Source organism: Hippocampus guttulatus, chromosome 11, assembly GCF_054856545.1.
Source record: "Hippocampus guttulatus isolate MCC_2025c chromosome 11, RoL_Hgut_1.0, whole genome shotgun sequence".
Taxonomy (NCBI): Eukaryota; Metazoa; Chordata; class Actinopteri; order Syngnathiformes; family Syngnathidae; genus Hippocampus; species Hippocampus guttulatus.
In genome coordinates, this window is record NC_141271.1 from 13,520,022 (window position 1) to 13,539,845 (window position 19,824).

General features: G+C 36.0%; 1 protein-coding gene across 1 annotated transcript; it reads left to right on the forward strand.

Moving 5' to 3' along the window:
* The first annotated feature begins 445 nt into the window (after positions 1-445).
* LOC147198158 (cell surface glycoprotein CD200 receptor 1-A) lies at positions 446-4,497 on the forward strand. Its single transcript, XM_086123786.1, has 6 exons — positions 446-606; positions 1,713-2,021; positions 3,008-3,274; positions 3,693-3,789; positions 3,911-3,938; positions 4,048-4,497. Exons 1-6 carry the CDS (start codon positions 537-539, stop codon positions 4,117-4,119), a joined length of 843 nt encoding a protein of 280 aa, XP_085979912.1. The 5' UTR covers positions 446-536; the 3' UTR covers positions 4,120-4,497.
* Positions 4,498-19,824: the final 15,327 nt, after the last annotated feature.

Consider the following 19,824-nt stretch of genomic DNA (forward strand, 5'->3'; position numbering starts at 1 on the left):
TTAACACTACAGCAAAATGAGTAGTCTGCCGACTAAGGCAGACTGATCAAGATTTGTAGTCTGGTACTGTACTTTAAATTAGGCTGGCTAAAATGTTAACAGTCGAACAGCAGAAATACTAACACATAGCAACTTAATCACAAAAAGCGCTCATAAAGACTGATCAGGGACACGTTCAGAAATATGCTCAGAGTGTGTCCTGGTTCTCTACGACTGTTCGGAAACTCAGAGCCTTGTTCAAATGGGCCATTGGATTATGCATAGTACACCAAAAACAGAGTCACCACATATCCCCCGAAGCAATCTGAGTAAAGAAATGAAGTACGGTTTTCTGTAAAGAGCTGCAGTCAACTTCCTGTGATCACATGATGATGTTTGTGGTGGAGGAAGAAGGGAGGGAGGGATTAGCACACTTGACCACAGGCTGCTTGTGCCTTGACAATGCTCTCTGTGGATTGGAAGAGCTGCATCACTCCTTAACCAGAAGCTGGTTCAGTCGATAAAAGATGGTTTAAAAGTCGTGTGGATCGCTGAAAATGAGGGAGCCGACTGGGGTTTTTGCTGTCATTCTCTCGTTGCTGTGCCAAGCATGGACCCACGACTCAGGTGTGTAATAGCTGCAATCAGTTGAATTGATTTTTTTTTAACTTCTTGGATGAATGTTCATTTCAGAGTTTGTGTTATTTTACATGCCATAAAGAGAGGTATAAATATCGCAAATGAGTCTGCAGGCATCCACAGAGTCAATATCAATAAAGAGAATCACCTGTTGTTGCATTCAGGCACTTGACAGAAACAGAGCAAAATAAAATAGCAGACAGTTAAACATATTTGAGTCTTTCTTCCTCTGACATTGTAAACAAATACAGAATAATTGCTTCCTCATATCATGGGAAAAAAAATGCAATTAATTTTCAACCTCCTTTCAGTGACACAGACAACATTGTTCTATCTTTAAACTACCCGAGACGTGTTTATTTGTCAAGAGTATTGTCAGTATTCTTTTTTTATTCTTACATTTTTGGACCAGTTATTTTTTGTGGTTTTTAAAAAAAATATTAAGGATGTATTTTATACGTATTCGGTTCATTAATTTTTTTCCAACAATGTCAGGTATTTCTTTTTAGATTGTTCATCATTTATTCAGAGTATACCAATTGGATATGCACGTTAGATTTATTCATTCATTTGATAGTTTCATTTTTTGAATGAATGCATGTTTTGTTCTTTATTTTATTGTTTTATTTTTCAGATGTTTTTTTAAATTTCTCATGTCATTTATACATCATCAATGCCATTTATGAGTATCACTATTTTTTTATTGTCACTTTTTTTGTTGCCGTTTTCTATTCCGCATTTATTTTCACATGGCCAGAGAGCTATTAACTAACCCCCCCCCCCCCACACTTTTTAAAAAAATTTTTTAATAGAAGTGTATGTACTATATGCACCGCAAATCGGTTGCTTAGATGCAGTGCAGTTATGAGTCAGAATGCCAGCGGAAAGAGGAGTGAAAGAGGCGAAGGCAATGCAAGATGTTCCATTGAAGAAGCCGACCGATGCCCGCCCTGTCTCTATGAATCGGCGAGCAGTAAACTCTATACGGATTTCCAGTGTCTTCTTTCTTTCCACTTCTAACTGCACAAGCCGATGGCATCCAAAATTCAACTCTTGCAAATGTATAAATGATTGTTTCTTATTTCTTTTGACAGTGGTCCACTTATGTTTCAATGTGGGCAGCGAGGTGAAGCTGAACTGCACCGATGTGTCGTGGGGAAAGTTGATGTACGTCATCTGGAAAGTTGACCTGGCGGGACACAAACAGTGTCAGGTGGGCAACAGCTCGATCAAAAGTCAAGTGTTAGACACCTGCGCCGATGGCAAGTCTCTGCGCAGTGTCTCCGAGTCCCATTTCTACCTGCACATCCCCAACTTTTCTGAGCGCGACGTGGGCATGTACAGGTGCGAAACGGCTTTCCTTGGAGGATCCCACACCTGTAACATCAGCGTGTCCATCACAGGTGCGACCGAGCACCAATTTCCACATCGGGCAACATTTGGAATGTTAAAAAAAAAAGTAATATTGCGAAAAAGCTACTGTATGAGTTTACACACCTGAAAAAGTCACATTGTTTTAGTGAAAAAAAAAAAGTTGTCGTTTCACTCAAAGTACTGATTTCTACTGAAATGTTGTCGAAAAAACATTTTTAAAAAGCGATTTTGGGAGCCAAAGAAGTCATAATTGTGTAAAACAAAAGTACAAATTGTAATTTATGAGGAAAAACTGTGTTGTTGAAAAAGTCTTTTTTTTTTTTGAAGAAAAAAAGTTGAAATGTTACAAGAAACTTTAAACCTTTCATGCACCAATAATGATAACCTGATAACATGATAAGATGTCCACCGTAGTGACTGGTTGGGTTGAATACTACTTAGAAATCGCAGCTGTCATCGGGCTTTAGGCGGGGGACACCCTGAACCGGTTGCCAGCCAATCGCAGGGCACACAGAGACAAACAACCATCCGCGCTCACATTCACACCTAGGGACAATTTAGAGTGCTCAATCAGCCTGCCATGCATGTTTTTTTTTTTTTTAATGTGGGACGAAACCGGAGTACCCGGAGAAAACCCACGCAGGCCCGGAAGAACATCAAACTCCACACAGGGAGGCAACGCACTAACCACTGGCCCACGGGGCCGCCCGACTACAAAAATGTTTTTAAAAAAAATTTTATGAAAAATTTGGTATAAGCAAAACAGTTGCAAAGAACAATAAAAAAAAGGCCGTAATGCAAAAACAGCCCAGTTCTTTATTTTTTTTCCAAAAAAGTGATATCTTGAAAAATAACACGTGGATATTCCTTTGTGTTTTGTTTGTTAGGGTTTTTTTTTAAATTCCACATTTCAGATTATAAAAAAAAAAAAAAAACTTTGATGGCATCAGCGTGCTCCCTTGTCCCCTACCTGTTTAAAAGTATGGTAGTGTATTTGTCAATTCTTCTGCGCCAGTTCCTCCTCGTATCTCGTCTTGGTTGGAGCCGAGGGATGACAACAGCACGGAGGCCGTCTGCACAGCCGAGGGAGGAAAGCCGGCCGCCGCCGTCACGTGGCGCCACGCCAGGAATGCGTCTGCCGCGGAGAAGCAGTGGACTTCCGGTGGATTGTTCTCTGTAGAAAGCCGCCTGAAACTACCCGAGGATGTGAAGAACGCGACATGCATCATCAAACATCCATTCTGGCCAGCAGAGAAGATGTTGGTACCAAAGCACCGAAAAGGTTTGTACGCCGTAGAATTTTGAGGGGTTTTTTTTTTTTGGTGCCAAAAATGCTACGGAAGAGAGTGCAGGACATTTCATTTGTTACATTCAATGTCAATAAGTGAGTACCAAACAATTGTTAATGAATTAGAATTTACTTTTTTTACACAACACAACCTTTGTTTTTGTGTTTTTTATCCCGCACCTAAATATAAAACTAATACTAAAAATAAAAACTAAGTGCCAAATTTGGAGTAAAACTACAATTTCCGTCAACAGATTTTTCAAGTTATATTCAAAATTGCTGTAAAATGTTGAATCAAAGCTGGATTAAAATTCTTCCCAAATGGTGCAATTAACTTCACAGACTGATATCCTGTTTTTCCCTTTTTTGAAAATTCAACTCCCAGTACATTTCCTTTTGTTTTGCCCCTCAGGTCTTCCCTATACTACAGTGTGCCTTCTAGTTGCATCAGTCTTCATAGTCCTCGCTGCATTCTCATTCTTTATATACAAGAAGCGAATCACGCTTAGGTGAGCATCTACAAGCTACTTCATTGAAGTTCTACAATTCTGTTATTTGTCCCTTTTATTTCCCCTTTTTTTGTGACTAAATTGTTCCTTAAATTTTGAACAATTGTGTTCCCTTTCACAGACGCCGCTTGTCAACCAAATCTGAACCCGTAGGTGTTTTAGAGTTGTTCCTTTCTCTTGAGGTTAAGTTTCTTTTCCTTTTTCGAGCACACTTTTATGTTTCGATAATGACTTTTTGTCTGGGTTTTTTTTTTCCAGACAGAGAGCGTCGAGGAAGTAGAGCCTTACGCCAGCTACGTTCAACGTGTCAACTCCATCTATAACTCATGATGTGCCCCCCCCCCCCCAAAAAAAAGCAAAAGAGTACTAGCACCACTTTTGACTACCGGTAATCCTACTACTCTTGTGCTTTGTTAACTAAACTAGAAATGCACTTGGGAAAACTTGAGAGAAAATCACATCGAGCTTTTACAAGAATACATTGGACGCAGTTATGTTTGACGTACGTGGTGCGTAACTTTGTGTATTTGATGTCTTCAATGTTGGTTGAGAACACTAAAGCACTGGAAGAGTAATACATATTGTATACATATGTTTAAATCTATTTCCAAACCCCTTTACTTTCTGCAGAAATGTGACACGTACCCATCCGCTTTTCACTGAGTGTTATCACCACAGTGACTTTACAAATAAACTGTATTGTTTTTATTTAAAGGTTAAATGTGTCAATTGTACTAAAAAGTTAAATACAATTGAATGGTGTTCAGGCAGTGTTTCCTTCGCAAACCACTTGATGGAGCCCGTGCGTCACAAGAGGTAAAAATATTACATTGTGAGAATCACTGTCCGAAACAATGGAATTCAAACACAAAAACTGAATTAAAAAAAAAAAGAGAAAAAAGGATCCCGTGTAATTTTCTCTTGACAGCTCCATAAAAATTTATTTGAATAAAACATACAGTATATTCAGACTAATGATGTCATTTTATGAATACAATTATGAATTAGACCTCCACATTTCATGTACTTGTTGTTATTCATCATGAGGTTATTTTACAAATCAAACAAACAGAAACAAATTGAAATGTATTATAGTATTACAATCAAAATAAATATTCAAATCATTGCTATGTAAATACTTATGAATTAATCATGTATTTTTTGCCCTTAATTGAGCATTATTATCATTTCTTAACGCAGATTGTTTTATATGTATATTGTCAAATTGGGTGATTGTACAGATTTTACTACACTGTGTTCATATAGTCATTGTGCACTTTTATTTTATCTTATTTATTTTTTATTAACGGACATGTTTTATGATGGATTACAAGAGGTACATAGGCTCCTGAATGTATACCTTGAAATATCTCTGTTAATAAAAAATATAATGGCATAGTGACTTTAAGAACACCCAATATAAGTTGGACCAGGTGTACCAAATGTTTTGGCCTTTGACACGATGTACAATATGAATTCCAAACTGTCACGGAGGCACAACTTATTCGATTTTAGATGACTGCATTGTGACACTATATTACAAAATGAAAATGTGATTTTTGTCACAAGATGCTCTGATCAGCATGTCTTTTATGCTTCCTCTTTCTGAGGCATCAAATGGAAAGACAATCTGTGTATCATCATCATCATGAAGTCCTGCAATTTCCTTTGACTCATCAACCTTTGCCTTTGTTGTGAGGTAAACCACAGCCAACGCCACCTTGGTGACATCCTCAGGAGAACAGATTCGCAGTGCACTCTCTGCTGTCTAGTTATGTGTCGGTCGCGAACGAGGCGGTACAAAGAAGTGAATTGAACGATGAGGCTCTTCCATTTTCCTTCTCTCTCTCTCTCTCTATCTCTCTCTCTCTCTCTTTTTCGGCTAAAAACGCCTTACGATACATGGTCGTTTTCTTTCGTCTAAAAACGCCTGACTATATATACATGGTCGTTTTTTTTCCGGGTTAAAACGCCTTACTATACATGGTCGTTTTTTTCGGCTAAAAACGCCTTACTATACATGGTCGTTTTTTTCGGCTAAAAACGCCTTACTATACATGGTCGTTTTTTTTGGCTAAAAACGCCTTACTATACATGGTCGTTTTTTTTGGCTAAAAACGCCTTACTATACATGGTCAGTTTTTTTCCGATAAAAACGCCTTACTATACATGGTCGTTTTTTTCGTCTAAAAATGCCTGACTATATATGGTCGTTTTTTTCGGGTTAAAACGCCTTACTATACATGGTCGTTTTTTTGGGCTAAAAAGCCTTACTATACTGTACATGGTCGTTTTTTTCGTCTAAAAACGCCTTACTATACATGGTCGGTTTTTTCGTCTATAAACGCCTTACTATACATGTTCAGTTTTTTTCGGCTAAAAACGCCTTACTATACATGGTCAGTTTCTTTCAGATAAAAAGACGCCTTACTATGCATGGTCGTTATTTTCGGATAAAAACGGCTTACTATACATGGTCGTTTTTTTCAGCTAAAAACGCCTGACTATATATGGTGGTGTTTTTCAGCAAAAAACGCCTGACTATACATGGTCAGTTTTTTTCGGCTAAAAACGCCTTACTATACATGGTCGTTTTTTTCGGCTAAAAACGCCTTACTATACATGGTCGTTTTTTTCGGGCTAAAAACGCCTTACTATACTATGTCGTTTTTTTCGGCCTAAAAACGCCTTACTATATATACTATGTCGTTTTTTTCGGCCTAAAAATGCCTTACTATACTATGTTGTTTTTTTCGGGCTAAAAAAGCCTAACTATACTATGTCGTTTTTTTCGGCCTAAAAACGCCCTACTATACTATGTCGTTTTTTTTATAGCTAAAAACGCCTTACTATACTATGTCGTTTTTTTCGGGCTAAAAACGCCTTACTATACTATGTCGTTTTTTTCGGGCTAAAAACGCCTTACTATAGTATGACGTTTTTTTAAGCTAACAACGCCTTACAATACTATGTCGTTTTTTTTCGGGCTAAAAACGCCTTACTATAATATGTCATTTTTTTCGGGCTAAAAACGCCTTACTATACTATGTCGTTTTTTTTTTTAGCTAAAAACGCCTTACTATATTATGTCGGTTTTTTCGGGCTAAAAACACCTTACTATACAATGTCATTTTTTTTAGCTAAAAACGCCTTACTATACTATGTCTTTTTTTTTTAGCTAAAAACACCTTACTGTACTATGTTGTTTTTTTCGGGCTAAAAACGCCTTTCTATGTCTTTTTTTTCGGGCTAAAAATGCCTTACTATACTATGTCGTTTTTTGGGGCTAAAGACGCCTTACTATACTATGTCGTTTTTTTCGGCCTAAAAACGCCTTACTATACTATGTCATTTTTTTAGCTGAAAACGCCTTACTATACTATGTCGTTTTTTTCGGACTAAAAACGCCTTACTATACTATGTCGTTTTTTTTAGCTAAAAACGCCTTACTATAATATGTCGTTTTTTTCAGGCTTAAAAACGCCTTACTATACTATGTCTTTTTTTTTTTTTTAGCTAAAAACGCCTTACTATACTATGTCGTTTTTATCGGGCTAAAAAGGCCTTACTATACTATGTGGTTTGGCGTTTTTCGACGAAAAAAATGACCATGTTTGTATGGCGTTTTTTGACGAAAAAAAACCAACCATGTATAGTAAAGCGTTTTTAGCAAAAATAAAATGACCATGTTATAGTAAGGCGTTTTTAGCTGAAAAACAAAAAAATCCAGGTCTCCGCCATCATTTGCAGAGTTTGTACATCAGGCCTTTTGTGACCAGGTATGTAAAGGCCTTTTTGGGTTGTTACTTATGAACTTGTGAAAGCACACCCACCGTGGTACACTGGTTAAGGCGTCAGTATAACACTGAGAAGATGCCGGTTCGAATCCAGGTCTCCGCCATCATTTGCAGAGTTTGCACATCAAGCTTTTTTTTGAACGACCAGGTATGCAAAGGCCTTTTTGGGTTGTTACTTATGAGCTTGGGAAAGCACAGCCACCGTGGTCCACTGGTTAGGGCGTCAGTTTAACAGCGAGAAGATGCCGGTTCGAATCCAGGTCTCCGCCGTCATCTGCAGAGTTTGCACATCAAGCTTTTTATTGAACAGGTATGTAAAGGCCTTTTTGGGTTGTTACTTATGAGCTTGGGAAAGCACAGCCACCATGGTCCACTGGTTAGGGCGTTAGTTCAACAGTGAGAAGAAAAAAAGACCATGTATAGTAAGGCGTTTTTTGATGAAAAAAACATTCATGAATAGTATAGCGTTTTTTGACGAAAAAAACGACCATGTATAGTAAGGCATTTTTGATGAACAAAAAAGACCATGTCTAGGAAGGCGTTTTTAGCCGGAAAAAAACGACCATGTATAGTAAGGCGTTTTTATCCGGAAAAAAACGACCATGTATAGTATGGCGTTTTTTGACGAAAAAAAACGACCGTGTATAGTATGCCGTTTTTTGATGAAAAAAACGACCATGTATATATAGTAAGGCGTTTTTGGGCGATACTTTTAGCCCGAAAAAACAACCATGTATAGTAAGGCGTTTTTTGAAGAAAAAAACGACCATGTATAGTAAGGCGTTTTTTGACGAAAAAAACGACCATGTATACCAAGGCGTTTTTTGACGGAAAAAAAACGACCATGTATAGTAAGGCGTTTTTTGATAAAAAAAAATCGACGTGTATGTATAGTATGACGTTTTTAGGCAAAAAAAACGACATAGTATATAGTAAGGCGTTTTTAGCAACAAAAAAAACCATAGTATAGTAAGGCGTTTTTAGGCCGAAAAAAATGACAGTATAGTAAGGCGTTTTTAGGCCGAAAAAACCCGACATAGTATATATAGTAAGGCATTTTTAGCTATAAAAAAAGACATAGTATAGTAAGGCATTTTTAGGCCGAAGAAAACGACATAGTATATACAGTAAGGCCTTTTTAGCTAAAAATAAACGACATCGTATAGTAAGGCGTTTTTAAGCCGAAAAACCCCCGACATAGTATAGTAAGGCGTTTTTAGCCCGAAAAAAACGTCATAGTTTATGAAGGTGTTTTTAGGCCGAAAAAAACGACATAGTATAGTAAGGCATTTTTAGCCCGAAAAAAACCGACATAGTATAGTAAGGCGTTTTTAGGCCGAAAAAACCACATAGTATAGTAAGGCGTTTTTACCCGAAGAAAACGACATAGTATAGTAAGGCGTTTTTAGCTAAAAAAAACGACATAGTATAGTAAAGCGTTTTTAGCTAAAAAAAACGACATAATATAGTAAGGCGTTTTTAGCTAAAAAAACACGACAGTATAGTAAGGCGTTTTTAGCCCAAAATAAACGACATAGTATATACAGTAAGGCCTTTTTAGCTAAAAATAAACGACATAGTATAGTAAGGCGTTTTTAAGCCGAAAAAAAACGACATAGTATAGTAAGGCGTTTTTAGCCCGAAAAAAAACGTCATAGTTTATGAAGGCGTTTTTAGGCCGAAAAAAACGACATAGTATAGTAAGGCATTTTTAGCCCGAAAAAACCCGACATAGTATAGTAAGGCGTTTTTACCCGAAGAAAACGACATAGTATAGTAAGGCGTTCTTAGCTAAAAAAAACGACATAGTATAGTAAAGCGTTTTTAGCTAAAAAAAACGACATAATATAGTAAGCCGTTTTTAGCTAAAAAAAAACGAAAGTATAGTAAGGCGTTTTTAGCCCAAAATAAACGACATAGTATAGTAAGGCGTTTTTAGGCCGAAAAAAAAACACGACAGTATAGTAAGGCGTTTTTAGGCCGAAAAGAAAGACATAGTATAGTAAGGCGTTTTTAGGCCGAAAAGAACGACATAGTATAGTAAGGCGTTTTTAGGCCGAAAAAAACGACATAATATAGTAAGGCGTTTTTAGGCCGAAAAAACCGACATAGTATAGTAAGGCGTTTTTAGGCCAAAAAGAACGACATAGTATAGCAAGGCGTTTTTAGCAAAAAAAAAAAACGACATAGTATTGTAAGGCGTTTTTAGCCCGAAAAAAACGACATAGTATAGTAAGGCGTTTTTAGGCCGAAAAAAACGACATAGTATAGTAAGGCGTTTTTAGGCCGAAAAGAACGACATAGTATAGTAAGGCGTTTTTAGCCCGAAAAAAACGACATAGTATAGTAAGGCGTTTTTACCCCGAAAAAAACGACATAGTATATAAGGCGTTTTTAGCCCGAAAAGAACGACATAGTATAGTAAGGCGTTTTTAGCCCGAAAAGAACGACATAGTATAGTAAGGCGTTTTTGGCCGAAAAAAACGACATAGTATAGTAAGGCGTTTTTAGGCCGAAAAAACCGACATAGTATATTTAGTAAGGCGTTTTTAGGCCAAAAAGAACGACATAGTATAGCAAGGCGTTTTTAGCAACAAAAAAAAACGACATAGTATTGTAAGGCGTTTTTTGACGAAAAAAACGACCATGTATACCAAGGCGTTTTTTGACGGAAAAAAAACGACCATGTATAGTAAGGCGTTTTTTGATAAAAAAATCGACGTGTATGTATAGTATGACGTTTTTAGGCAAAAAAAAACAAAAAACGACATAGTATAGTAAGCCGTTTTTAGCCCGAAAAAAACGACATAGTATATAGTAAGGCGTTTTTAGCAACAAAAAAAACCATAGTATAGTAAGGCGTTTTTAGGCCGAAAAAAATGACATAGTATATAGTAAGGCGTTTTTAGCAACAAAAAAAACCATAGTATAGTAAGGCGTTTTTAGGCCGAAAAAAAATGACATAGTATAGTAAGGCGTTTTTAGGCCGAAAAAACCCGACATAGTATATATAGTAAGGCATTTTTAGCTATAAAAAAAGACATAGTATAGTAAGGCGTTTTTAGGCCGAAAAAAACGACATAGTATATACAGTAAGGCCTTTTTAGCTAAAAATAAACGACATCGTATAGTAAGGCGTTTTTAAGCCGAAAAAACCCCGACATAGTATAGTAAGGCGTTTTTAGCCCGAAAAAAAACGTCATAGTTTATGAAGGTGTTTTTAGGCCGAAAAAAACGACATAGTATAGTAAGGCATTTTTAGCCCGAAAAAACCCGACATAGTATAGTAAGGCGTTTTTAGGCCGAAAAAACCACATAGTATAGTAAGGTGTTTTTACCCGAAGAAAACGACATAGTATAGTAAGGCGTTTTTAGCTAAGAAAAACGACATAGTATAGTAAAGCGTTTTTAGCTAAAAAAAAACGACATAATATAGTAAGGCGTTTTTAGCTAAAAAAAACCGACAGTATAGTAAGGCGTTTTTAGCCCAAAATAAACGACATAGTATAGTAAGGCGTTTTTAGGCCGAAAAAAACGACATAGTATATACAGTAAGGCCTTTTTAGCTAAAAATAAACGACATAGTATAGTAAGGCGTTTTTAAGCCGAAAAAAAAACGACATAGTATAGTAAGGCGTTTTTAGCCCGAAAAAAAACGTCATAGTTTATGAAGGCGTTTTTAGGCCGAAAAAAACGACATAGTATAGTAAGGCATTTTTAGCCCGAAAAAACCCGACATAGTATAGTAAGGCGTTTTTACCCGAAGAAAACGACATAGTATAGTAAGGCGTTCTTAGCTAAAAAAAACGACAGTATAGTAAAGCGTTTTTAGCTAAAAAAAACGACATAATATAGTAAGGCGTTTTTAGCAAAAAAAAAACGAAAGTATAGTAAGGCGTTTTTAGCCCAAAATAAACGACATAGTATAGTAAGGCGTTTTTAGGCCGAAAAAAACCACGACAGTATAGTAAGGCGTTTTTAGGCCGAAAAGAACGACATAGTATAGTAAGGCGTTTTTAGGCCGAAAAAAACGACATAATATAGTAAGGCGTTTTTAGGCCGAAAAAACCGACATAGTATAGTAAGGCGTTTTTAGGCCGAAAAGAACGACATAGTATAGTAAGGCATTTTTAGCTTAAAAAAACGACATAGTATAGTAAAGCGATTTTAGCTAAAAAAAACGACATCGTATAGTAAAGCGTTTTTAGCTAAAAAAACCCGACATAATATAGTAAGGCGTTTTTAGCTAAAAAAAAACGACATAGTATAGTAAGGCGTTTTTAGCCCAAAATAAACGACATAGTATAGTAAGGCATTTTTAGGCCGAAAAAAAAACGACAGAGTATAGTAAGGCGTTTTAGGCCGAAAAGAAAGACATAGTAAAGTAAGGCGTTTATAGGCCGAAAAGAACGACATAGTATAGTAAGGCGTTTTTAGCCCGAAAAAAACGACATAGTATAGTAAGGCGTGTTTACCCCGAAAAAAACGACATAGTATAGTAAGGCATTTTTAGCTAAAAAAAACGACATAGTATAGTAAGGCGTTTTTAGGCCGAAAAAAACGACATAGTATAGTAAGGCGTTTTTAGGCCGAAAAAAATGACATAGTATAGTAAGGCGTTTTTAGGCCGAAAAAAACGACACAATATAGTAAGGCGTTTTTAGGCCGAAAAAAACGACATAGTATATACAGTAAGGCCTTTTTAGCTAAAAATAAACGACATAGTATAGTAAGGCGTTTTTAAGCCGAAAAAAAACGACATAGTATAGTAAGGCGTTTTTAGCCCGAAAAAAAACGTCATAGTTTATGAAGGCGTTTTTAGGCCGAAAAAAACGACATAGTATAGTAAGGCATTTTTAGCCCGAAAAAACCCGACATAGTATAGTAAGGCGTTTTTACCCGAAGAAAACGACATAGTATAGTAAGGCGTTCTTAGCTAAAAAAAACGACATAGTATAGTAAAGCGTTTTTAGCTAAAAAAAACGACATAATATAGTAAGGCGTTTTTAGCTAAAAAAAAACGAAAGTATAGTAAGGCGTTTTTAGCCCAAAATAAACGACATAGTATAGTAAGGCGTTTTTAGGCCGAAAAAAACCACGACAGTATAGTAAGGCGTTTTTAGGCCGAAAAGAACGACATAGTATAGTAAGGCGTTTTTAGGCCGAAAAAAACGACATAATATAGTAAGGCGTTTTTAGGCCGAAAAAACCGACATAGTATAGTAAGGCGTTTTTAGGCCAAAAAGAACGACATAGTATAGCAAGGCGTTTTTAGCAACAAAAAAAAAACGACATAGTATTGTAAGGCGTTTTTAGCCCGAAAAAAACGACATAGTATAGTAAGGCGTTTTTAGGCCGAAAAAAACGACATAGTATAGTAAGGCGTTTTTACCCCGGAAAAAACGACATAGTATAGTAAGGCGTTTTTAGCCCGAAAAGAACGACATAGTATAGTAAGGCGTTTTTAGCCCGAAAAGAACGACATAGTATAGTAAGGCGTTTTTGGCCGAAAAAAACGACATAGTATAGTAAGGCGTTTTTAGGCCGAAAAAACCGACATAGTATATTTAGTAAGGCGTTTTTAGGCCAAAAAGAACGACATAGTATAGTAAGGCGTTTTTAGGCCGAAAAGAACGACATAGTATAGTAAGGCGTTTTTAGGCCGAAAAAAAACGACATAGTATAGTAAGGCGTTTTTAGGCCGAAAAGAACGACATAGTATAGTAAGGCGTTTTTAGGCCGAAAAGAACGACATAGTATAGTAAGGCATTTTTAGCTTAAAAAAACGACATAGTATAGTAAAGCGATTTTAGCTAAAAAAAACGACATCGTATAGTAAAGCGTTTTTAGCTAAAAAAACCCGACATAATATAGTAAGGCGTTTTTAGCTAAAAAAAAACGACATAGTATAGTAAGGCGTTTTTAGCCCAAAATAAACGACATAGTATAGTAAGGCATTTTTAGGCCGAAAAAAACGACATAGTATAGTAAGGCATTTTTAGCCCGAAAAAACCCGACATAGTATAGTAAGGCGTTTTTACCCGAAGAAAACGACATAGTATAGTAAGGCGTTCTTAGCTAAAAAAAACGACATAGTATAGTAAAGCGTTTTTAGCTAAAAAAAACGACATAATATAGTAAGGCGTTTTTAGCTAAAAAAAAACGAAAGTATAGTAAGGCGTTTTTAGCCCAAAATAAACGACATAGTATAGTAAGGCGTTTTTAGGCCGAAAAAAACCACGACAGTATAGTAAGGCGTTTTTAGGCCGAAAAGAACGACATAGTATAGTAAGGCGTTTTTAGGCCGAAAAAAACGACATAATATAGTAAGGCGTTTTTAGGCCGAAAAAACCGACATAGTATAGTAAGGCGTTTTTAGGCCAAAAAGAACGACATAGTATAGCAAGGCGTTTTTAGCAACAAAAAAAAAACGACATAGTATTGTAAGGCGTTTTTAGCCCGAAAAAAACGACATAGTATAGTAAGGCGTTTTTAGGCCGAAAAAAACGACATAGTATAGTAAGGCGTTTTTACCCCGAAAAAAACGACATAGTATAGTAAGGCGTTTTTAGCCCGAAAAGAACGACATAGTATAGTAAGGCGTTTTTAGCCCGAAAAGAACGACATAGTATAGTAAGGCGTTTTTGGCCGAAAAAAACGACATAGTATAGTAAGGCGTTTTTAGGCCGAAAAAACCGACATAGTATATTTAGTAAGGCGTTTTTAGGCCAAAAAGAACGACATAGTATAGCAAGGCGTTTTTAGCAAAAAAAAAACCGACATAGTATTGTAAGGCGTTTTTAGCCCGAAAAAAACGACATAGTATAGTAAGGCGTTTTTAGGCCGAAAAAAAAACGACATAGTATAGTAAGGCGTTTTTAGGCCGAAAAGAACGACATAGTATAGTAAGGCGTTTTTAGGCCGAAAAGAACGACATAGTATAGTAAGGCATTTTTAGCTTAAAAAAACGACATAGTATAGTAAAGCGATTTTAGCTAAAAAAAACGACATCGTATAGTAAAGCGTTTTTAGCTAAAAAAACCCGACATAATATAGTAAGGCGTTTTTAGCTAAAAAAAAACGACATAGTATAGTAAGGCGTTTTTAGCCCAAAATAAACGACATAGTATAGTAAGGCATTTTTAGGCCGAAAAAAAAAACGACATAGTATAGTAAGGCGTTTTAGGCCGAAAAGAAAGACATAGTATAGTAAGGCGTTTTTAGCCCGAAAAAAACGACATAGTATAGTAAGGCGTGTTTACCCCGAAAAAAACGACATAGTATAGTAAGGCATTTTTAGGCCGAAAAAAAAACGACATAGTATAGTAAGGCGTTTATAGGCCGAAAAGAACGACATAGTATAGTAAGGCGTTTTTAGCCCGAAAAAAACGACATAGTATAGTAAGGCGTGTTTACCCCGAAAAAAACGACATAGTATAGTAAGGCATTTTTAGCTAAAAAAAACGACATAGTATAGTAAGGCGTTTTTAGGCCGAAAAAAATGACATAGTATAGTAAGGCGTTTTTAGGCCGAAAAAAATGACATAGTATAGTAAGGCGTTTTTAGGCCGAAAAAAACGACACAATATAGTAAGGCGTTTTTAGGCCGAAAAAACCGACATAGTATAGTAAGGCGTTTTTAGGCCAAAAAGAACGACATAGTATAGCAAGGCGTTTTTAGCAAAAAAAAAAAACGACATAGTATTGTAAGGCGTTTTTAGCCCGAAAAAAACGACATAGTATAGTAAGGCGTTTTTAGGCCGAAAAAAATGACAGTATAGTAAGGCGTTTTTAGGCCGAAAAGAACGACATAGTATAGTAAGGCGTTTTTACCCCGAAAAAAACGACATAGTATAGTAAGGCGTTTTTAGCCCGAAAAGAACGACATAGTATAGTAAGGCGTTTTTAGCCCGAAAAGAACGACATAGTATAGTAAGGCGTTTTTGGCCGAAAAAAACGACATAGTATAGTAAGGCGTTTTTAGGCCGAAAAAACCGACATAGTATATTTAGTAAGGCGTTTTTAGGCCAAAAAGAACGACATAGTATAGCAAGGCGTTTTTAGCAACAAAAAAAAAACGACATAGTATTGTAAGGCGTTTTTAGCCCGAAAAAAACGACATAGTATAGTAAGGCGTTTTTAGGCCGAAAAAAACGACAGTATAGTAAGGCGTTTTTAGGCCGAAAAGAACGACATAGTATAGTAAGGCGTTTTTAGGCCGAAAAGAACGACATAGTATAGTAAGGCGTTTTTACCCGAAGAAAACGACATAGTATAGTAAGGCGTTTTTACCCCGAAAAAAACGACATAGTATAGTAAGGCATTTTTAGCTAAAAAAAACGACATAGTATAGTAAAGCGATTTTAGCTAAAAAAAAACGACATCGTATAGTAAAGCGTTTTTAGCTAAAAAAACCCCGACATAATATAGTAAGGCGTTTTTAGCAAAAAAAAAACGACATAGTATAGTAAGGCGTTTTTAGCCCAAAATAAACGACATAGTATAGTAAGGCATTTTTAGGCCGAAAAAAAAAACGACATAGTATAGTAAGGCGTTTTAGGCCGAAAAGAAAGACATAGTAAAGTAAGGCGTTTTTAGGCCGAAAAGAACGACATAGTATAGTAAGGCGTTTTTAGCCCGAAAAAAACGACATAGTATAGTAAGGCGTGTTTACCCCGAAAAAAACGACATAGTATAGTAAGGCATTTTTACCTAAAAAAAACGACATAGTATAGTAAGGCGTTTTTAGGCCGAAAAAAACGACAGTATAGTAAGGCGTTTTTAGGCCAAAAAGAACGACATAGTATAGTAAGGCGTTTTTAGCGCGAAAAAAATGACATAGTATAGTTAAGAGTTTGTAGCCCGAAAAAAACGACATAGTATAGTAAGGCGTTTTTAGCTAAAAAAAAACCCACATAGTATAGTAGGGCGTTTTTAGCTAAAAAAAACCACATAGTATAGTAAGGCGTTTTTAGCCTGATAAAAACCACATAGTATAGTAAGCGTTTTTAGCTAAAAAAAAATGACATAGTATAGTAAGGCTTTTTTTTGCCCAAAAAAACCCGACATAGTATAGTAAGGCGTTTTTAGCCCGAAAAAAACGACATAGTATAGTAAGGCGTTTTTAGCTAAAAAAAAAGACATAGTATAGTAAGGCGTTTTTAGGCCGAAAAAAAAAACGACATAGTATAGTAAGGCGTTTTTACCCCGAAAAAAACGACATAGTATAGTAAGGCGTTTTTTGCTAAAAAAATGACATAGTATGGTAAGGCGTTTTTAGGCCGGAAAAAAACGACGTAGTATAATAAGGCATTTTGAGCCCGAAAAAAACAACATAGTATAGCAAGGCGTTTTTAGGCCGAAAAAAAAACGACATAGTATTGTAAGACGTTTTTAGGCCGAAAAGAAAGACATAGTATAGTAAGGCGTTTTTAGGCCGAAAAGAACGACATAGTATAGTAAGGCGTTTTTAGCCCGAAAAAAACGACATAGTATAGTAAGGAGTTTTTACCCCGAAAAAAACGACATAGTATAGTAAGGAGTTTTTACCCCGAAAAAAACGACATAGTATAGTAAGGCATTTTTAGCAAAAAAAAAAAAAAACGACATAGTATAGTAAAGCGATTTTAGCTAAAAAAAGCGACGTAGTATAGTAAGGCGTTTTTAGCCCGAAAAAAATGACATAGTATAGTAAGGCGTTTTTAGCTAAAAAAAAACGACATAGTATAGCAAGGCGTTTTTAGCAAAAAAAACCCCGACATAGTATTGTAAGGCGTTTTAGCCCGAAAAATACGACATAGTATAGTAAGGCGTTTTTAGACCGAAAAAAACGACATAGTATAGTAAGGCGTTTTCAGCCCGAAAAAAATGACATAGTATATTTAGTAAGGCGTTTTTAGGCCAAAAAGAACGACATAGTATAGTAAGGCGTTTTTAGCGTGAAAAAAACGACATAGTATAGTTAAGAGTTTTTAGCCCGAAAAAACGACATAGTATAGTAAGGCGTTTTTAGCTAAAAAAAAAAACATAGTATAGTAAGGCGTTTTTAGCCTGATAAAAACGACATAGTATAGTAAGCGTTTTTAGCTAAAAAAAATGACATAGTATAGCAAGGCGTTTTTAGCAAAAAAAAAAAACGACATAGTATAGTAAGGCGTTTTTAGGCCGAAAACCCCCCCGACAGTATAGTAAGGCGTTTTTAGGCCGAAAAGAAAGACATAGTATAGTAAGGCGTTTTTAGGACGAAAAGAACGACATAGTATAGTAAGGCGTTTTTAGCTAAAAAAAAAACATAGTATAGTAAGGCGTTTTTAGCCTGATAAAAACGACATAGTATAGTAAGCGTTTTTAGCTAAAAAAAAATGACATAGTATAGTAAGGCGTTTTTAGGCCGAAAAAAATTCGACTCAGTATAGTAAGGCGTTTTTAGCCCAAAAAAACGACATAGTATAGTAAGGCGTTTTTAGCTAAAAAAATGACATAGTATAGTAAGGCTTTTTTTTTTGCCCCAAAAAAAACGACATAGTATAGTAAGGCGTTTTTAGCTAAAAAAAAAAAAAAGACATAGTATAGTAAGGCGTTTTTAGGCCGAAAAAAAATGACGTAGTATAATAAGGCATTTTGAGCCCGAAAAAAACAACATAGTATAGTAAGGCGTTTTTAGCCCGAAAAAAACGACAGTATTATAGTAAGGCGTTTTTAGGCCGAAAAAAACAACATAGTATAGTAAGGCGTTTTTAGGCCGAAAAAAACAACATAGTATAGTAAGGCGTTTTTAGCCCGAAAAAACCGACAGTATTATAGTAAGGCGTTTTTAGGCCGAAAAAAACGACATAGTATAGTAAGGCGTTTTTAGGCCGAAAAAAACGACATAGTATAGTAAGGCGTTTTTAGCTAAAAAAAAAAAAACGACATAGTATAGTAAGGACTTTTTAGCCCGAAATAAACGACATAGTATAGTAAGGCCTTTTTAGCCCGAAAAAAACGACATAGTATTGTAAGGCGTTTTTAGCCCGAAAAAAAACATGGTGGTTTTTTTCCCCGTCTATAAACGCCATACTATACATGGTCTTTTTTTTCGTCAAAAAACGCCTTACTATACATGGTGGAGTTTTTTGGGCTAAAATTTTCAGTTAAAAACGCCTTATTAAACATGGTCCTTTTTTCGTCAAAAAACGCCTTACTATACATGGTCTTTTTTTTCGGCTAAAACCGCCTAACTATGCATGGTCGTTTTTTGGGGCTAAAAATTTCGGCCAAAAACCGCTTACTATACGTGGTCTTTTTTTTTCAGCTAAAACGCCTTAATATACATGGTCATTTTTTTAGGCTAAAAAAGCCTTACCATACGTGGTCGTTTTTTTTGGGCTAAAGATTTCGGCCAAAAACGCCTTACTATACATGGTCGTTTTTTTCGTCAAAAAACGCCATACTATACATGGTCTTTTTTTTCCGATAAAATACGCCTTAGTATACATGGTTGTTTTTTTCGGCTAAAAACGTCTTACTATACGTGGTTGTTTTTTTCGGCTAAAAACGCTTTACTATACATGGTCGTTTTTTTTGGGCTAAAAACGCCTGACTATACATGGTCGTTTTTTTTCGGCTAAAAACGCCTTACTATATACATGGTCGGTTTTTTTTGGGCTAAAAACGCCTGACTATACATGGTCGTTTTTTTCGGCTAAAAACGCCTTACTTTACATGGTCGTGTTTTCCTCAAAAAACGCCTCACTATACATGGTCATTTTTTTCGTCTAAAAACACCTTACTTTACATGGTCGTGTTTTCCTCAAAAAACACCTTACTATACATGGTCGTTTTTTTGGGCTAAAAACGCCTTACTATACATGGTCGTTTTTTTCTGATAAAAAACGCCTTAATATACATGGTTGTTTTTTTCGGCTAAAAACGCTTTACTATACATGGTCGTTTTTTTTGGGCTAAAAACGCCTGACTATACATGGTCGTTTTTTTCGGCTAAAAACGCCTTACTATATACATGGTCGGTTTTTTGGGCTAAAAAGGCCTGACTATACATGGTCGTTTTTTTCGGCTAAAAACGCCTTACTATGGTCGTTTTTTTTTTGGGCTAAAAACGCCTTACCATACATGGTCGTGTTTTTCGGCAAAAAACGCCTTACTATACATGGTAGTTTTTTTTGGCTAAAAACGCCTTACTATACATGGTCGTTATTTTCGGCTCAAAACGCCTTTCTATACATGGTCGTTTTTTTTC

Coding starts and splice junctions, on each gene's coding strand:
- LOC147198158 (XM_086123786.1), top strand. CDS start 537: ATGAGGGAGCCGACTGGGGTTTTTGCTGTCATTCTCTCGTTGCTGTGC. Junction 3,275..3,692: donor GGTACCAAAGCACCGAAAAG/GTTTGTACGCCG, acceptor TTTGCCCCTCAG/GTCTTCCCTATACTACAGTG. Junction 3,939..4,047: donor TGTCAACCAAATCTGAACCC/GTAGGTGTTTTA, acceptor TTTTTTTTCCAG/ACAGAGAGCGTCGAGGAAGT.